At 37.9% G+C, this 20,815-nt stretch overlaps 1 protein-coding gene and 1 pseudogene across 1 annotated transcript; one reads left to right on the forward strand and one right to left on the reverse strand.

The window, feature by feature from the left end:
* LOC121908323 (deoxycytidylate deaminase-like) lies at nt 1–10,073 on the reverse strand. Its single transcript, XM_042428238.1, has 9 exons — nt 9,908–10,073; nt 9,552–9,634; nt 9,368–9,465; nt 8,448–8,565; nt 7,574–7,655; nt 5,344–5,473; nt 3,950–4,066; nt 2,059–2,155; nt 1–1,142 (listed from the first exon to the last, which is right to left on the reverse strand). The coding sequence occupies exons 4-9, from the start codon at nt 8,489–8,491 to the stop codon at nt 1,067–1,069; spliced, it is 546 nt and encodes a 181-aa protein (XP_042284172.1). The 5' UTR covers nt 8,492–8,565; nt 9,368–9,465; nt 9,552–9,634; nt 9,908–10,073; the 3' UTR covers nt 1–1,066.
* An 8,229-nt stretch (nt 10,074–18,302) lies between these two features.
* Nucleotides 18,303–20,495, forward strand: LOC121907982 (annotated as a pseudogene).
* The last annotated feature ends 320 nt before the right edge of the window (nt 20,496–20,815 follow it).

The following is a 20,815-nucleotide window of genomic DNA, read 5'->3' on the forward strand; positions in this document are numbered from 1 at the left end:
CTGATAGCTGACATGGTTGAAGGAATGATGGTATGCATTTACAGAATTGAGATGTTTTTCCCACTTGTTGTTAACATCATGATAGACAGTATGACAGTCAGGAACACACATTGTGACTGCTGAGACGAATTAGACTTGGGTGTGATGGCTGATGAGAAAATGAGAGTTGGAGCCAGTCTGTCGCAGTCTGGGTCAGTTAGTGTTGACGAGCAGCAGATAAAATCATATGTGTGTGATATGTAAAGATTCTAATCTGTAGTCTTCGGATCCAGCCGCTGCCAGTCATTCTCATAAAGAATTTTTAAAACATATTCGGTATTTGTTACTGATGACGTCACCTATATGTCACCTGAGGGAGTCAAGCCATATTCTGCAGTGTACTGGTACACATATATAAATATTGTGTCCCCTGAAAGAAACTGAAGAAACCCATAACTGATCAGAGCAGTGTTGGCAGTTATTTTAATGGAAAGTGGCTAAAGCATCACATGAGAATTTGCATATCTGTCAAACTACACTTAACCTTAGCTTCAATTTTTATTATTTTTCAATCCACTATCATTTCATCAACATGCATTTAAATCTACCTCTAATTTCAAAAACGTCAAGTTAAATCATTTAGAGCCAAAACAAAGTGGTTCCCCAAACAATGAGGATCACTGATTGGTCGTTTGGTACGCACATTCACAGCTCAAAAGAAAGTCAGGTTTTCCCCTTTGCAGACAGATATGAGAAGATCTAATTGACATCACAAAAGATCTTAAAATCAAACACTCAAGACAGTGTATGCATAATTCTTTCATATTCCTGAACCCAAAGAAGTTTTAAAATAAAATAAAGTGAAAGAAGCATAGAAAGACCTTCCACCACAGTCTGCCACATTGGGCGAAGCCTCAGATTAAACTATTATGAATATCTGATTAATCAAAATATCAAAAGACGCCAAAGTCGAGGTTCCTCAAATTTTCCTTTGGACAAAGCAGGGGGCAAGAGGACAAGAAAAGAGGCATCAAAGTCTCTTTCTATCTTGTCAGTCTCCCTCTGCCTCCCCACTTCCTTTGCATTTTCAGTTGGTCTCACTGTTTGGTAAGACTTCAGTGATATCAATATCAATGATGCTAGTCCCCTTGGGCTTGAATCGCCTGTCAAAACACACAAAGAGGAAGAAAAACACAATATACACATAAGTCAGGGACACACAGATATGAGGACACACACGGAAAACACCAAATAAAAAAATGAATGAGGGTGAAAGTCACATTTTCATTGTCTTTTCAAGTCATTATATCAAATTAAATGCAGAGGGGTGAACATTGAGGACACATTAGAATAATAAAATATGTTCATTACAATATCATCACAAAGTAAGCTTCATGCAAGATCATTTCTTATTCTTCTCCTAAATCTCTTGTTTCTTTCAGGTATACTTGTACGTGAATCAACAGATTCACAAAAGTGTCCTAAATCGCTTGTTTCAGCCGGGTGAATGCCACCCATGACATGTGTTTCTGACATTTCATCAACGTGATCACCGCCTCTAAAATTGCCATGTAAGGCTGCGTGTTCCACTTTGACATGATTAATTCACTAAAATGTTACCAAACAGTAAACAACTACCGCTCACATAAAAATCATCACATCGAAAAAACCTGTCAGTAAATTAGCAAACCATGATGATGACAATATGATGTGATCATTTTGTTTTCGTTATGCATTTTATTTTAGTTAATTTTGGCATCATAATTAAACTCCAAATTCATTCTGACAAAGGCCTCATGATTTCAGGTCAAATCAGTGTTTTTTGCCCCATGGAGTAAGTAAGAAGGAGAAAATGGGTGAATGTTACAAAGTCTCTTAAATTACTCGTACGAGCTATTTAAGAACAAATCTATTTGTACGAATGCTTCTTGCTTGAGGCCCAATGTCTCTTAAACCACACTGGACACCTCAAATCAATGAGATAATGGTGTCAACATATTAGAAGGTGACATTTTCCATTAAGGCCTCAAAAAAACTGATCTATTTTGGCATGTGTGACAGAGAAAGTTTGTTACCCACTCGTATGGTATTTTGGCCGAGTCAAGCATCTTCCTGGAAGCGACTGTCATCTTGTCGTCATGATACTTATCAGAAAGATAGACCACCTTCTCGATACCTGGACAAAGAGAGGGAGGGATTATGAAGGGATGCAGAGGGTAGGTAGAAGTGCAAAATAAAGACTGTTATAAATGAAAGCAGGACGAGAGAGGACAAAGGACAGAGGAAAGATGAGATGAGGACATCATATTCAGTTGACATAAGCAGTTAAATTATATTGTGACAAAAAAGCTGATTTAAAGCTTCTTATTTTTACAACTTACAGCGTACAGCTGCAATGACCTCATTCACGCTGGTCTTTTGTGGACACTTTCAGTCAACATTTTTCATTTCAGTCCTCTGACCTTGAGCCAAAATTCATTGTTTGTCCGTGCAAATTTTCCTGACGAAGGTTTGAGGACCTAAATATTGTGTTAAAAAAGTGAGTTCAAGTGATGGACAGTGTGCAGAATTCTTGATTTTCTTTCATACAAATGCTAAAATTCTTGAAAAAGCTCTCACTCGTCATCTGGAGAAGATTCTACCATTTATCATTTCACCTAATCAAAAGGGTTTCATTCAGAACAGACACTCTGTCTTTAACATTAGATATTAAAGAAAGAGTGGACTACGAACTGTGAACTGTGAAATAATATAATCTATAGTCCATCTTCATCTGATACCTCAGAGATAATTGTCTTGCATGATGTAGAAAAGGTGTTTGACTTGGTGAAATGGGATTTTCTTTTTTAAACCCTCCAAAAATTTCAGTCTTGGTTCCAAATCTATACCATGGATTAAGGTTTTAAGCTGCAGTGTGGCACAAGACAGGGGTACCCTCCGACTCCCCTTCTTTTTGATGTGACAATTTAGCCATTAGTTATTGCTCTGAAGGAAAATGTTTGCATCAGAGGAATTCACCACTGGGGCCTAGACCATAAGGTGTCACTTTATGCAGATGATGTGTTGTTATGTATCTGTCCCTTTATTACACCTTCCAAAACTTGACTTTGGGTTTGGTAAAATATGAAGCTACAAAATAAATCCTCAAAAAAGTGAACTAATGCCAATCAAAGATATGACAAAAGGACTCCCTACTTCAGCCCCCTTTAAAATGAGTCTGAAAAGCTTTAATACTTAAGGATCTGAATCTCTAGTAGCCAAAAGATAAAGACAGTTTATTGGATATATTTCCTTAATTCATTTTAATTATTTAAACAGCCAGACTTAATACTTTATTTGGAACAAGAAACATCCTTGGGTTAAACACAGTATACTATAGAGACCCTATGAAATGGGCGGCATGACACTTCCAAACTTCCTGTATTATTATTGAACTGCTCACTTAGAGCATTGTTAAATACAAAACATGCCCCTTGTCACTGCTCCTTCACGGTCAACTACAGTACAGCGAAACTACCACTGAATCAGTTTCACTGTTGTCATTATTATGATAGACACTACATGTTTGCTTCATCAGCTGTGGCCTGTGATAAGGCCTTTGGTACATGGTCAAAATGTAGGATCACCTCAAATCAAAAACAAGCCATTTAACAGGGAGAAATGGAAGAAACCTTAAGCAACAGGTGTCTTGTGTACAGAATAGACTAAAATCAGGATAACAAAATCATAGATAGTTTATTTTGACAAATTTGCTTCAGTTGAGCAGCTGGTACAAAAATGTCATATTCCTAGAATGCACATGAAGTATATACAGTACTTCTAAGGAATTGTATGACATATAACTCCTTCCCTTTCTGTCCTTCCTCATCCCCTTTAGACTCAAATGTAAACCAGAGGACAATCCATAAGTAGAACCAACTTACTGACCTGAGAGTGTGTGTGTGTTTGTGTGTGTGTTGTCAGTACCCACCTCCCTGGATGATGAGCTTGGTACACTCGTTGCAGGGGAACAGAGTCACATAGATGGTGCAGCCCCTCACATCAGCACTGTTCTTGTTCATTAATGCATTCAGCTCTGCATGGCACACTGTGGGACAGAGCCGAGTCAATACAAGACATCACCTTCAGTGCTGTCATGGCAATCTGGATCACATGTGTGTGCGTTTGTGCGTCAAACTCAGGCTTTTGTACATGACCGGTGTGATGTATTTGTTACTGCTGAATCAGGATAACGGGTTTGACCTGAAGTAATAGTATGTATAGTATAGTATGTTCACTGATAAGTAAAAAGAAGTGTTAAATGTAAAAATATTTTTAATTAGAAATATTTGTTTAATCTTGAAATATTATTTTCCATAAAATTACAACTTTATTCCTGTAATATTCAGATTTTTTTTCATAGAGTGATTTTGAAAAAAAACTAATTAAATTAAATTATTGATCAAAATTACATTTTTCTTAAAATATTTCAATTTTTTTCTCAAAATCTAATTTTTTCCTTAAAAATGGCCATAATACTTTGTCTGCTGGACAAATTGAAATGAGGCATGAAATGTCCCAGCACATTCTTGCTCTCCAGAGGATGAACCCTTTTAGGTCACTATCAGGGTTTTGCTCTTTATGTGTTGTCTTTAGGAATCAGTTACTATGCAGAAATATTGTGTGAAGAAACTGAGAATATTTTGTGAAGAAACTGAAGAAATTTCAGATGTTAATCAGTTATTTGCTCTTTATCATCCCTTACATGTGTATGTAAGGGTCTGATTTTGTTTCAATTAAATGACTCTAAAGCCTGATCTGAAGCATCTTATTAATAAAGATGGAGATTCATTATTTACCCTCTATCTCACTCTGCAGGTGAAACAGTGGTATTGCCTTTGAGTTATAGCTCTGAGACAATGAACAGTACTCAGCACTGACGTATGAACAACTTTTAATTTACAGCCTTTGCTGACACTTTTTTTTTTGTCATTATTATCATTCTTGTTTGATATTTAATGCTTTTAATGTGAGGCACCTTGTAAGTTTTGTTCTGAAAAGTGCTATATAAATAAACCTTTATTTACTTACATCTATAATTTTATTGTCTTTAACAATGACAATAAAGCTGATTCTGATTAATCACACACATTTCCTTTGAATTAATAAAACCCAACACTTTGATTGCAGATAAAAATAAAACCAGTATTATTTCAGACTATCCAAAATAACTGTAATCAGGCCCAGAACAAGAGTCTGAGTAGAGATAGAGCTGGTTTGCTTTCAGAGACCTGCTGCTGATTATTCTTATCTGTGTATAAAAATAATTAAAAAAAAACAATGTGTGTATTTAAGAATTAAAAACTAAGGAGTGTGTATTCTAACCATAAGGGTACTTAGTGTCCAGTCTGTCTCCTTCTCGTTCCCATGAAAAGTCGTCATCGCAGCCATTGGGCATTTTATTGTGACCAGTACCGACTATCTTATTCTCATGGTTCACGATACAGGCCCCCACCTGAAACATAGAGAGATATTACACTGTTTAGTCCATTTTGTCTTTATATAATCAAAGATGATACATAACAGTCCTTTAATTTCAGTATGATTAAACACACTCTCAACCTCTTTGTGTGTGGATCTCTGTGAGAGTGCTCAGCTTTGTTCATTTCTAAATGTGTTTGAGTTTGGCTTTCTGTAGCAACATTCACCTACTCAATAAGGTCTATTTTAAGAGCTTCTTCCCTTCCCACTCCCCCAATGATCAGACTTATCATCCCAAAGTTTGTTCTCTGTGATTTAACTTTAACTTTGGATGCTTTAGAACCTCAAGGAAACTATACGTTAAAATTATTGTACAAAGGTTCTCTCATTCGAAACACTGAAAATTAAAAAAAATTCACTTACATATGATATAAATGTCCAACAGAATCCATATATACATAATAGATATATATATATGGTTGATTGTGTTGAGTTCTAATACCCGCCTGTGTCTCCTCAATCACAAATGTCTCACAAATTCAAAATGAATAACAGGGGAATTGCTAATTAATTGGGGGAAAAAAAGAGGGCTGTACCCAAATCATAATTTTGTCGACTCAGACACATCTTTCAGATGAGTAGGTTGAGCTGTGCTTCCCAAAAATTATTTAATTGTGGAGTGGTGTAAACCAACTCATCAGGATTCATGGGGGAGCTCAGAACTTTATTAATATCTTTACATGTGTTATTCAATATATACTCTCCTTTTTTAAATTACACAACGAAAAGTAAAACTGGATTAATCTACAATTTCTACACTATACAGTTAAAGTTATCCCTTTATTTAAGTATAAAGCATAGTATGTTCCCCTGTCTCTCCTTTTGTGTTCATCGTCTGACCAAACAGGCCAAACAGGTATGAATGTTCCCCTCTTGTCTCTTAATCAGCAGTCAGGTTTCCATCTGAATGTAACGCAAATTTGAACAGAATTTCTAGAAAATCAGCATAAGAAAGTAAGACTTACCCATATGGAAAACGTGATGGAAATGAGGTTGTGTTGTATGGGCAAAAGTTGTGTAAACGTAAGGTTAAACATGGGTTTACTGTGTTCTTATTGAATTGTTGCCTGTCACCTTGTCTGCATATGTTTGGTGAGTGTTTGCTTGATATTCTAGTGTCGTTGGGATTGTGCTCAACTATGAGTCTCTGAAGCTGTATGCTAACGGTAGCCATGCTAACCGCTAGTTCACCATCTCTGTTTTTTGTGTCGAACTGATTTATTCCTTCTCACACACTCACGTCATTAACAGAAATATGACATTTCTGTTTGTTTCACGTAGTAATTTGGTGAACATTACTCCACTTGTGTTGGTCTGTCGCTACTGTCACATCTCCATGTAGGCTATGTCATGATTCATTCACCTAGTCTGTTTTCATTACACTTCCCTTTGCATTTTGATTTTATTGATACAGCTATTTTTCCACTTTAGCCAAGTGATATCTTAACTTTTTAAAAACTTTTTGGTATTTCAGTCACACTCTTTTGTTTTTGTTATGCACATGACTGAAATGCACTCAGTGTATTCATTGCTAATGCCTGTAGCTCAATTTCTGAGTTGGAACTTGGGAGGATGTATGGCTACGTTATTTTGCCCTGTTGTCCTCCCAAGAGAAATGGTTGTAATGTCAGGCACCCAAAAACAACTTGTAGTTCCATGGCACAATTCAGATGACATATATGTAAGTTGAGAAATCATTTCTTAACCCCGTGGTTAATACTGTAGCCATGACAACGAAGGTAACTTAACTTTAAGGAAGTAGTAACTTTAACCCACACCACATGTTCTCTACCCTTAACAAAGTGATCATTTTAATGCAAACTATGATCTTTCTTTGGTTTTTGTGCCTAATCCTAACTAGATCTTAACCATAGCCTTGTCACATTACAACACATTATTATTTTTTAACAGTGATTTGTACAAATGATCTTGTGCAATGACTGCCAATTGCTGCCAATAAAAGCTGGCTGATCCACTTCTACCAGTCATTCATGTAACAAATTTCCTGGAAACATTCCTTTCAAGTTTTTGGAGAGTCAAGGTGTCGAGATCGGCAATATATGTGAACACACACCTTTGTGCTTGGGTCTTTGCTCCTCTTAGCTGTCAGGGCAGCTACAGCCATGAAGTAGTCATAACAGTCCAGGATTTCTGCGCTGCCATAGAAAAAAGAGACAAAGAGAGGATGTTAAGTTTTGTGATCTGGAGAAAATCAATCTCTTAAACCATTTTGACGTAAGAGGCTTTCCATTTACTGAAATCACAGCTAATTTCAGTGCAGTCATTCCCTCCCTTGTATTAGCTTATGTGAGGAGGAACATTTTGAGAAGATGCTAAAACATCATTACTTTAGATCTCTGGACAATGAAACTATATGTTGTAGGTGCAAATATATGAACTAAGACAATGAATTTAGGGCTACATATATAGGTGCAAACAGAAAATAGAAAAAGAAATCACTATAAAAAGTGTAACTTAGTTGAATGATGGTCAAATAGCTGAGTTGCCAATTACTGGATTGTCATCAGTGACATTTCTCAACAAACTAATTGATTAATTGATGTTTCAGCATCAACACCCACAATGGGCTTGCTGTTCTGTTCAAAAACAGAAAATGTGCTGAAAATGTCACATATACACAGAAACACTAGATAGTGTCATTAATCTAACTTACGGTCAGTCAGACATGAGGGGACTGAGCAGAGTGAACACTTTTATTTATGGCTTAATAGCAAATGTAACTAACAGGATGAAAGAGTGATAAAAGGAACAGATTCTTTTAGAAAGACACTTTAAATCTGAGAAATACAAGACTGAAACTAGACAATGTAACCTCTTAATTTGTGCCTCTCATGTTGAATGTAATAATTATAATAAATAAGAGACACAAACTGAGGCTAGGGTGAACATATAATGAGTGCAATAGACAAAAAGTTAAGACTAGTTACCCATGTGAAGGACCAGACTGCACCTGCTGATTGTTTCCGTCCATATCTTGTAGAATCAAGTCAAATCCCAGAGTGACTTGAGGTTTTTCTGCTTTTTATTAGATGCTGCAATGCTGTGCTGTATGACAGTGTCAGCGGTTGTAGACAAATAGGACAAATCATATTTATACACAGTCTATTGGACACACACTACGTCATCATTAAGGTGTGGTAGCTGCACCCATAGAGACCATATTTGGGTATCTCAACAATATGTTCCTGTGTGAAAGAGAATATCTGATTATTCTGAGACAGATCCTGCCGATGTCTGTTTGAGTATAATCACACATAGACTCGTCACCATCAGTCTGAGATGCTATTTGTGATCCTGCATGTTTACTGATAGGAAAGAGTTCCAGACTTCCATCCTTCACTGCCCACTATGTGAGCGTCTCTTTCCAGTGGGGCAAGTGATATATGGGCTCAAATAAGGGTCTATAAGATTTTGAGCTTCCCAAATGGGAAAGTGGTCTCAGACTTTTGGACCCACACATGTGTGAGGATGTGTGCATGATTTCTTTCAGTTCTGTCATTATGGAGGTGGAATTTATGACCTTCAAGTGACAATGCAGATTGGCATACTATGGTCCAATTTACAACATCCAACCAACCAAACCATGTAAAAACCTAGCACATCATCTGACTCATTTACTCACAGAATAAACTACACCCTGTTTTAAAACTAAAAAAATGAAACGAAACTTCGAACCAGTTCTACCAGTCATTCATGTAACAAATTTCCTGTGGCAATTCTCCATGTGTTTTGGGAGTGTCTTGGAGTACTTTCAATTCATTTTTACTCGATCTTATGCAGACTTCCCTTGAATGACCTTGAATGAATAGATGTGTCCAAACCTTTTACAGGTACTGTGCACACACACCTGTGTGTTCGGGTCTTTTCTCCTCTTAGCTGTCAGGGCAGCTACAGCAAACAAAGTAGTCAAGACAGTCCAGGCAGTCTTCTCTCTTCCTTTTTGCACTGCCATTGAAAAAAAGAGACAGACAGGATGTTTTGTGATCGGGAGAAAACCAATCAGTTAAGCCATTTTGACTTGAGAGGCTTACCTTGGCTAATTTCAGTAGTAATTCAGCAGTAATTCCCTTTGCTTATATGCCTATGTAGGTTCCTACTTCATCCCAGTCTGGCCCTGGGTGAAGAAATACCAGATTATTGTCTAGCAAGTCTATTCTGGTATCATTTACTCCTTTTAACAGAGCTGTCTTTAGGTGCTTTTAGACTGAATGCAGTTACATTTGTCCATGGCTTATTAACGCAATTTGACTGCTGGAGTGTTTTTGCAGCAAATGTTCCAACTATACAGAAGTTAGCAGTAGCTTCCTAGCTACCATGTGTGTGTTTATGTGACAGCTCAGACTCTCACTGATCTCGAAACTGACTAGAAACTTGTTATGTTACTTACCTCCAGTATCTCCTTTTTCTTCTGGAAATGGTGTAATAAAACTTCAGGATGAACACAAATACTTTGTTCAAGTTGAACCACTCTGTTGAACATTCCCTGTCCTAAGATCTTCACTTTGAAAAAGGAAAACCTCCCAAAAAACCCATTTAACAGGGAGAAACATGTTATGGCCACTTTTGTTATGGCCATTTGAGCCAGGTTGTTTGTTAAAAAGTTGGTTTTGTGCCTCAGGTAGGAATTGTCGTATGGTGTTGCACTTAGCTAGGCCAAATCACCTAGGTGATAGACAAACCAATGTGGAGTTGAATGGCATCCAATTTTCACCATTGGTACTTAGCTGCAAAAGTTGATACTTTTGACAATCTTTGTGAGCTGATTGTGTTGGAACAGTTTAAAAATGCTATTCCTCCTATGCATTGCTACTTATATAAAAATATATATAATGAGCAGAAACCCTCCAGAATGCTTAAAGCAGCTGAATTGGCAGATTTTTTGTTGACGCATAGGGTCATTTTTCAGAGACGTGAATTTGGGGTGATTGGAGAATTGGTGAAGATAATTGTGGTAACTCCCGTGGTGGTGCAAAATTTTCATCTGGCTCTTTGCGTAAGCCTGCATTTACAGGGCGGCCTGAGGTTGCCAGAGTTTGTAGTTACTTCCATGGGGAGGGTCATTGGAAGGACAAGTGTCCGCTGTTGAAGTCAACAGCTATCAATCAATCAATCAATCAATTTTTATTTATATAGCGCCATATCACAACAAAAGTCATCTCAAGGCACTTTTCACATAGAGCAGGTCAAGACCGTACTCTTTAATTTACAGAGACCCAACAATTCCCCCATGAGCAAGCACTTGGCGACAGCGGTAAGGAAAAACTCCCCTTTAACGGGTAGAAACTTCAAGCAGAACCCGGCTCTTGGTGGGCGGCCATCTGCTTTGACTGGTTGGGTTGAGAGAGAGAAAGAGAGAGGGAAAAGGGGAGGGGGGACAGAAGAACAACAATCATAACAATAACAATAAGTATAAGTATCAATAGCCAGGGAAGGATGCCATCAGGACTGTGAAGGACCACGAAGGCTCGGCCCAGAACCCAGGGTTTCCTGTGAGATGAGAAAGCACAAAAAACTCCGGGGAAGAAGCAAAGTTATTGACATGCATTGATGTTACATGAATGCATACAGATGGAGAGGAGGAGGAGGAGAGAGGAGCTCAGTGCATCATGGGAAGTCCCCCAGCAGTCTAGGCCTATAGCAGCATAACTAAGGGCTGACCCAAGGCGAGCCTGGTTGGCCCTAACTATAAGCTTTATCAAAAAGGAAAGTTTTAAGCCTACTCTTAAACATAGAGAGGGTGTCTGCACCCCGGACCGAATCTGGTAGATGGCTCCATAGAAGAGGAGCCTGATAGCTGAAGGCTCTGCCTCCCATTCTAATTTTAAAGACTGTAGGGACCACCAGTAAGCCTGCATTCTGGGAGCACAGTGTTCTATGAGCTCTTCAAGATATGATGGTGCCTGACCATTAAGGGCTTTGTAAGTTAGTTAAGGATTTTAAATTCTATTCTAGATTTTACAGGAAGCCAATGTAGCGAAGCTAAAATGGGAGAAATGTGATCTCTTTTTCTAGTTTTAGTCAATACACGTGCAGCTGCATTCTGGACCAGCTGGAGAGTCTTTGGAGACTTGTTAGGGTAGCCTGATAATAAGGAATTGCAATAATCCAGCCTAGAAGTAACAAATGCATGAACTAGTTTTTCTGCATCTTTTAGGGACAGGATGTGCCTGATTTTTGCGATGTTACGTAAGTGAAAAAAGGCAGTCCTTGAGATTTGATTTATGTGGGAGTTAAAGGTCATATCCTGAACAAAGATAACTCCCAGATTCCTTACGGTGGTGCTTGAGGCCAGGGTAATGCCATCCAGAGTAGCTAATTAGATAATGTGTTTCTAAGGTGTTTAGGGCTAAGCACAATAACTTCAGTTTTATCTGAATTTAGTAGTAGAAAATTGCAGGTCATCCAGGTCTTTATGTCCTTAAGGCATGCTTGGAGTTTGTTTAATTGATTGGTTTCATCTGGCTTCATTGATAAATATAATTGGGTGTCATCTGCATAACAATGAAAATTTATGGAGTGTTCCCTAATAATATTACCTAAAGGAAGCATATACAGGGTGAATAGAATTGGTCCAAGTACAGAACCTTGTGGAACTCCGTGTCTAACTTTTGCCTTCACGGAGGATTCATCATTAACATGTACAAACTGAAATCGGTCTGATAAATAGGACTTAAACCAGCTTAATGCAGTTCCTTTAATGCCAATTAAATGTTCCAGTCTCTGCAAAAGGATTTGATGGTCAATTGTTTCGAATGCGGCACTAAGATCTAACAGGACAAGTATAGAGACAAATCCTTTGTCCGATGCAGTTAGGAGGTCATTTGTGACTTTCACCAGTGCTGTCTCTGTGCTATAATGCGCTCTAAATCCTGTCCTGACTGAAAATCCTCAAATAAACTATTGTTATGTAGAAAGTCACATAACTGATTAGAGATTGCTTTCTCAAGGATCTTAGATAGAAATGGAAGGTTAGATATAGGTCTATAATTGGCTAAAACACCTGAATCAAGAGTAGGCTTCTTAAGAAGAGGTTTAATTACAGCTATTTTAAAGGACTGTGGTACATAGCCTGTTACTAAAGACAGATTGATCATATCTAGTAAAGAAGTGCTCACTGAGGGTAAGGCTTCCTTAAGCAACCTAGTTGGGATGGGATCTAAGAGACAGGTTGATGGTTTAGCTTAACAAATCATTGAAGTTAGTTCAGGAAAGTCTACTGGAGAAAAACAGTCCAAATATATGTCAGGAATTACAGCTGTTTCTAAGGTGCCTGTGTTTGGGGAGAGAACGGTGCCTGTTGAGGGCAGGAGGTGGTTAATTTTGTCTCTAATAGTTAGAATTTTATCATTAAAGAAGCTCATAAAGTCATTACTACTGAGAGCTATAGGAATACATGGATCAATAGAGTTATGACTCTTTGTCAGCCTGGCCAAAGTGCTGAAAAGGAACCTAGAGCTGTTTTTATTCTCTACTATTAATGCTGAGTAATAGGCGGCTCTGGCATTACAGAGGGCCTTCCTATATGTTTTAAGACTATCTTGCTAGACTAAGCGAGATTCTTCTACTTTGGTGGAACGCCAAATCCTTTCCAATTTTCGCGATGTTTGCTTTAATTTGCGGGTTTGGGAGTTATACCATGGAGCTAACCTCTTATGTTTTATTATCTTCTTTTTTAAGGGGGCGATGGAGTCGAGTGTTTTTCTTAATGAGCCTGCAGCACTATCAACAAGATTATCAATTTGGGAGGGACTAAAGTTAACATAAGAGTCCTCTGTAGTATTGAGACATGGCAGTGAATTCAGTTCTGATGGAATTGCTTCCTTAAATATATCTACAACACTATCAGATAGACATCTAGTGAGGACATTTTTGTCTAATGGTGTGTAATCCAGTAATAGCAATTCAAAAGTTATTAAAAAATGATCTGATAGAATAGGATTTTGTGGAAAAATGATTAAATGTTCAATTTCAATCCCATAAGTCAGAACAAGGTCTAGGGTGTGGTTAAGACAGTGAGTGGGATTATTTACACACTGAGAGAAGCCAATTGAGTCTAATAATGAGATAAATGCAGTGCTTAGACTGTCATTATCAACGTCCACATGAATATTAAAATCACCTACTATAATTACTTTATCTGTACTAAGGACTAAATACGACAAAAACTCTGAGAATTCAGATAGGAATTCAGAGTACGGGCCAGGAGGACGGTACACTATAACAAATAGAACTGGCTGTAAAGTTTTCCAGGTTGGCTGAGAGGGACTAAGAACAAGGCTTTCGAATGAGTTATAATTAAATTTAGGTCTAGGGTTGATGATTAGGCTTGAGTTGAAAATGGCTGCAACTCCAGTGTCTCGAGGAATATGAGTATTAATATGACTGGGGGAGTGGATTCATTTAGGCTAACATATTCTTCATGACACAGCCAGGTTTCAGTAAGACAAAATAAATCAATATGATGATCTGAAATTAAATCGTTTACTAATACAGCTTTAGATGATAGAGATCTAATGTTCAAGAGTCCACGTTTAATTATCTTATTTTGTTGTACTATTGCAGTAGTGGTTTTAATTTTTACTAGATTTTCATGAATGACTCTTCTTTTGTTTACTTTGGATTTAATTGATTTAAGTGGTCGGGGGACAGACACAGTCACTATGTAGTTTTGGGTGGGTAACTGCTCTAATGGAAGCGCAGAGAAGCGTGTAGGACTGCAGCTCTGCTTCCTGGTCTCAACTCTGGGTTGTCATGGTTTTGGTCTACTAATAAACTCAGCCATATTTCTAGATATGAGAGCAGCTCCATCCAAAGTGGAGTTTTTCCTCACAGTGTCAAAGTGAATGTGAATTTACAAACAAATGTTCTGCGGTGGAAAGTAGCTTTTTCTGCAAAACTTTTGCAAAATACTCTGCTTTAGTTTCAGTTTTAGTCAGACTTTGGATGGAATTATTTTTAAACATGATGATGCATCATTCCATGTGATGATCTCTCATCCAGCTGCTCTGCACTGTGCTTTCACTATTATGAGTATTCTCTGATTCCTTCATACAGGGTAAATGAGAGCTACAAGGGGAAGTCAGGTCTAGTCCTCAACTAAAATGGCCCTTGAGGAGCAAAAATCACCTTCTGAGTTGTGCATTAAAATAGTCCTTGATTTGAGATAATGTAGGTTAAAATAATCTGCTTTTGAAGTTATGATTATTCAGTCCTGTATAACATTACAACTATATCAGCTAGTGGTGCTAATAGCTTATACTAGCTATTCATAACTCTACTCAGTTTGTAACTGCACAACTTATTAGTTATTGGGAGGATTTACTGAGAAGAATTTAAAATTTTGGGTCTACAGTTTAGCCACTCTAGCCATTAGGTGTAATCAGCCTCACCCATTTAACTTATTCACCCACACTGCAGCCACACTCGTAGGGGGGTTAATGGTGAATCTGATCTTGTGACTCTCAGGAGTTACTCATCCATTGCTACAGAAGTCATGTCCTCGTGTTCTCTGAATGAGTCAGTGAAATAAGTTAAGAAGAGTTGAGTATAAGTGGTGTACGAAAAAAGAGTGCACTGTTGTGAACAAGACTTATGCTTGGACACAGGACAGATGAATATACTATGTGAGTGTGGAATGTCTCATCAGCGCCTCAGGATGGATGCTGAACAGTATCATCTGTGCTTTTCTGCTGCAACTGGTTCACTGGCAGCTTTCACTTATACGCATTCCTGTTTTAACTTTGCAGCCCCCTAAGCCATCCATAGTAGCTGTTGCTACAAGATAGTGGGAAGGGATGAGTGTGAGCTGTGTTTTCCATGTTACTGCATGTTTGTGTGGGTGAGTGGTGGTGATGAGGATGACAGAGCAAGGCACAGTGAAATGAAAGTTAAAGGATGAATCACTCATTTACTAAAAGAAAGCAGAATCCAGTCAGAAGTACACAACACAAATTAACGGCTTTTCATCAGCACTGAATGGGGGAGGAACCAGCCCCTTTGAAGAATTTGTTGTTGAATAGATGTTTAATAGATATTATATTTAATAGATTATATATGTCTATTTGTCTGTAGACGTTTAGAGCAAAGTTATTCAAGGTTGAAAAGTGAAGGTTTAATAGACGTCTAGTCTTAGCCTAGATTGTTTCAGAGTCTTTTCAACGACTACATAGATGTTTATCAGACGATCAATTAAAGTCTATTATATGAATTTAGACGTTTACTAAACTTTCACATTTCAATTTATTTTCACCAGGGTTTAGCTTAGCTATTTAATCTATGTCTTTTAGACATCTAATAAATAACACAGACAGCCTATTATAGTGAAGTCTTTTATTTGAAAATGTATATATTTATATAAATTTAAATTATATGAAAATATATTAAAATTACAAAAAATATAGAAAATTATATGACATATAAATTCAAAACAAAATTTGCAAATATTAGAAAATGAAACCACATGAAAAACAAAGGATAACTAGAAAATAAACAGCAATAATAATACAACAATAACAAAACAATAATATAATCATTTTGATCATTGAGTATTATGTAATAACATGTCAAACATCATTGCCATAAAGTTGTCATGATGACTCGGGTTACCTGGCAAAAAATAAATAAATCCAATATTGAATAACTGCAAACAAGTGCATTACACAAATAAACAGAAAACCGAGCATATCCCTTTATCCAGGGCTTCAGCTTTCAAGTAAGGATACGCAGAAAGCCCAGTATTTGTATTTGTATTTGTATTTGTATTTGTTGAGGCAGCAAAATTATTTGTATTTGTATTTTTATTCGAATAAAAGTGGAAAGAGGCTTAAAATCCTGTTTTTGTTTTTATTACACTTTTAATTTTAGAAAATTAAAGTGTTACAATAAGTGTTCATGAATAAACTACCTTACAAAGTAGGTCCCCACACCGGGTCTCAAACTGGAGTCTCCCAGATCATGGACGACTACACTGATTACTGAGCTAATACTTTATTCATCGCCTCATTGCAGACAGATCTCTACCTATTTATACACCCAAAACCCAGAGACAGCACACCATATTATGTGTAGGAAGGAACCTCAAAGGCGATTATTGCTTTGCACTTTTCATTTATTGCCTATTTTTTACAAACTAACTTTGTGGAAAGGAGAAGGGGGATGACAGGTTATGGAGAGTCCCTTGGGAGCACTTCTCGTGTGTCAGTAGCTCAGCTTTATCTCTGAGGAACACCCCCAACTCCGGGAGTGATGTCCAAATTAGGAAATGTGCGTCATGTAGCAGGTGGCTGTGACTCCCCTCGTTGAGACCAGCTGACAGACATAACAGCGGAGCAGAGGAGAGAGACTGAGATAGCTATGTACCCGATCTGCGCACTGGTATTTGACATGTTTTTTTTCTTCCCGAAAACAATTAATTTTTAAAATGTTTGTATGAAACAAATATTTGTAAAAAAAAAAAACACTATTTGTGCTTTGTCAAATAACGTATTTGTATCCGGGCACACTCCCACTATCAATCAGTCTTTTAAAATCCTGTAGTGGATGGCAATCTTAAAAGGCTTTTTTTCCCCCTTAAAAAGACGTGTTGGAAAAGTTGTTGATGGACAGACTACATCTGTGGTAACTATGGGGTCAAGATGGCAGGGCAGATGTCAGGTCTAAAAGATGGAAGGGTTGCAAAAAAAGCCCTCTTATACGCATTCCTGTTTTAACTTTGCAGCCCCCTAAGCCATCCATAGTAGCTGTTGCTACAAGATAGTGGGAAGGGATGGGTGTGAGCTGTGTTTTCCATGTTACTGCATGTTTGTGTGGGTGAGTGGTGGTGATGAGGATGACAGAGCAAGGCACAGTGAAATGAAAGTTAAAGGATGAATCACTCATTTACTAAAAGAAAGCAGAATCCAGTCAGAAGTACACAACACAAATTAACAGCTTTTCATCAGCACTGAATGGGGGAGGAACCAGCCCCTTTGAAGAATTTGATGTTGAATAGATGTTTAATAGATATTATATTTAATAGATTATATATGTCTATTTGTCTGTAGACGTTTAGAGCAAAGTTATTCAAGGTTGAAAAGTGAAGGTTTAATAGACGTCTAGTCTTAGCCTAGATTGTTTCAGAGTCTTTTCAACGACTACATAGATGTTTATCAGACGATCAATTAAAGTCTATTATATGACTTTAGATGTTTACTAAACTTTCACATTTCAATTTATTTTCACTAGGGTTTAGCTTAGCTATTTAATCTATGTCTTTTAGACATCTAATAAATAACACAGACAGCCTATTATAGTGAAGTCTTTTATTTGAAAATGTATATATTTATATAAATTAAAATTATATGAAAATATATTGAAATTACAAAAAATATAGAAAATTATATGACATATAAATTCAAAACAAAATTTGCAAATATTAGAAAATGAAACCACATGAAAAACAAAGGATAACTAGAAAATAAACAGCAATAATAATACAAGAATAACAAAACAATAATATAATCATTTTGATCATTGAGTATTATGTAATAACATGTCGAACATCATTGCCATAAAGTTGTCATGATGACTCGGGTTACCTCTGACTACATCTGTGGTAACTATGGGGTCAAGATGGCAGGGCAGATATCAGGTCTAAAAGATGGAAGGGTTGCAAAAAAGGCCCTCTGAAGTATGCTGGACGCCAAGTATATGATATTGTCATAGTGGATGACAGCGTAGAATTAGTATATATGATAGATGGTTGAAGAGTGACACTGTATGTATGAGGGGAAGGTACTTGAACACGTGCCGTGCCCGAGCTCACCAAACTGCTCAACGATGAAGATCAGGTGATGAATGCAGAGTCATGCCCGTATACAAAATCTGAAATTAGCACAGTATTTTTGTAAAATTTGCCTTAGCTGGATGCACCAATAAGGGTTTTAAGAGATAATACTGTACTGAAACAGCTACACTTATTCACCTTCTTATAAGAGTTAGATGAAAAGATCAAATCCATTCTCATGTCTGTAGGATAAATATGAAGGCAGCCAGCAGCTGCTTAGCTTAGCTTAGCTTAGCTTAGCATAAATACCGGAAACAGGGGTAAACGACTCACCTAGCCTAGCTAGCCTGTCTCTTTCCTAAAGTAACAAAATCCTCCTACTAGCTCCTTTAAAACTGACAAATTAACACACTTTATCTCGTTTGCTAGTGTTTTATCCAGCTGGATCCAGATGTCTTTCATCAAGCTGTCTGGATCCAGCTTCTCAAATTTTCTACTTTTAACAGTTTTACATCATTCCAACTTCAGTATTTTGGGTTTTGAATGGTTGGTCACATAAGTTTGAAGGTCATTTGAAGCTGTCACCTTGAAATGGAAAAAAGTGATAATCAAGACATTATTTTAAAATTAAAATAACTGTTATTTGCAGCCCCACAGTACATGTATTTCACCCTTTTATAATAAAAGTACCATTGAACAGGTAGAGTCAATTTAATTCATATCTGCCAGTAAAAATTAACAGTTCTGTTCCATCTTTATCTCTCATCAGGTGGTGGTCAGCAAGGCAGCGCAGATTGTCAACCAGCTTACACGTAAGGAGGCATCTCGCCATGCACTGATGCAGTCCCCTCAGATGGTGGCCACGGTGGTGCGAGCCATGCAGAACACAAGCGACATGGAGACAGCAAGAGCCACAGCCAGCATCCTCCACAACCTGTCCCACCAGAGAGAGGGCCTGCTCTCCATCTTCAAGTCTGGAGGCATCCCCGCTCTGGTCCACATGCTCAGGTACTGCTGGACGAAGAGAAAGAGAAATCATTGAGTGATGAAGCTTGTCCAACTTCTTTCACTTGTCACAGTTTCATCCTAGTTGTTGATACATGTTGGAGAAATGTGCACAACTACCGGTGCAAACTTGAAACCTTCACTCTGGGTTACAGTATAGTTATGAAAGGAAACTTCCACCTTAAACACATTTTGCTGTTTCATGGTTTGTTCATCTAATATCATTCAAAATATACTCAATGAGCATATCCCAAGATGGAAACTTAGGACAACTGGACATGCCATTATTTTTTGATACACACTTAACCCTCCTGTTTATCTCCCTCAGCTCTCCTATGGAGTCTGTGCTCTTCTATGCCATCACCACGCTCCACAACCCGCTGCTGCACCAGGAGGGAGCTAAGATGGCTGTTCGTCTCACTGACGGCCTGCAGAGGATGGTCCCCCTGCTGAAGAAGAGCAACCCAAGTTCCTGGCCATCACCACAGACTGTCTGCAGCTCCTGTCCTATGGCAATCAGGAGAGCAAGGTGTGTGTGTGTAATTGTCAGTTACTGAAGGTTTTGTGCCAGTGCATAGTCATACAATGGCTGATACACTTCATTGCAGCCAAGTATTGTAACTTGAGACTATTCACGTTGTCGTGCTTGTATGTGCATGTGTTGTTTTGGGTGTTACATGTAATTTATTATTTGTTGAGTAGTAAAATAAGTGAGGATTAACTGGTGTTACTCACGTCATGGCTTTGTTTCACTAAGGGCTTCTTCACAAAAAGATCCTGAGTGTTTAAAAAATCAAAGTTGTGTTTTCACTTCATGTACCGACACATACTCACACTGTTCCTCTATTTTACAGCTCATCATTCTTGCGGGAGGGCAGGGAAAGATAAAAGCATTGTCTAGGTTGGGGGAAATAAGTGTGCTCTTGCTGAGATGGTTGTTTAAGAGTGGTGGTGGAAAGGACTCAAGGCAGAAAGCTAAATGAGCCCCTCCGGTCTGTAACGCACTGTTGAGTGTTCACCCTCATCAACCTCACTTGCTGCATGTGGGGAGAGAAACCAAATAGTGACTACTTGAGATACGACAGTGTACATGAAACACTGTGCTGAGAGGAAAAGCAGAAAGTGGAGTAAATAAAGGCTAGAAAAGAGGAAGATGATGTTTAACAGGATCTGTGTTTTATTATCATGCAGTTATTATAAATTTGTATAAGTGAGATCTGAGTGATGGAGGAGAGTACATCATGACACTTGCTTTGATTAATTGAAGGGTTGGAGCCAGAGCGGTGAGAGGTCACCGTCTACATGAGCTTGATGTTGACCTCTCCTCTTTCCCATCACAGCTTAGCTGCCCCTCCTCCTCCAGCAGGAGCATCAGGGGGTTGAAACAGCTGCTGCAGAAAAACCTCCTCATCTATTCTGCAGCTTTGCCTGCTCCTCAGTTCTCTTCGTGTTCTGTTTAAGGGTCTCTCTTGCTTTCAATTACTGAAGACATCTTGTTTTGTAGTCTCTCTTATCCAAAGCCAGACA

This window comes from Thunnus maccoyii, chromosome 2, assembly GCF_910596095.1.
Source record: "Thunnus maccoyii chromosome 2, fThuMac1.1, whole genome shotgun sequence".
Taxonomy (NCBI): domain Eukaryota; kingdom Metazoa; phylum Chordata; class Actinopteri; order Scombriformes; family Scombridae; genus Thunnus; species Thunnus maccoyii.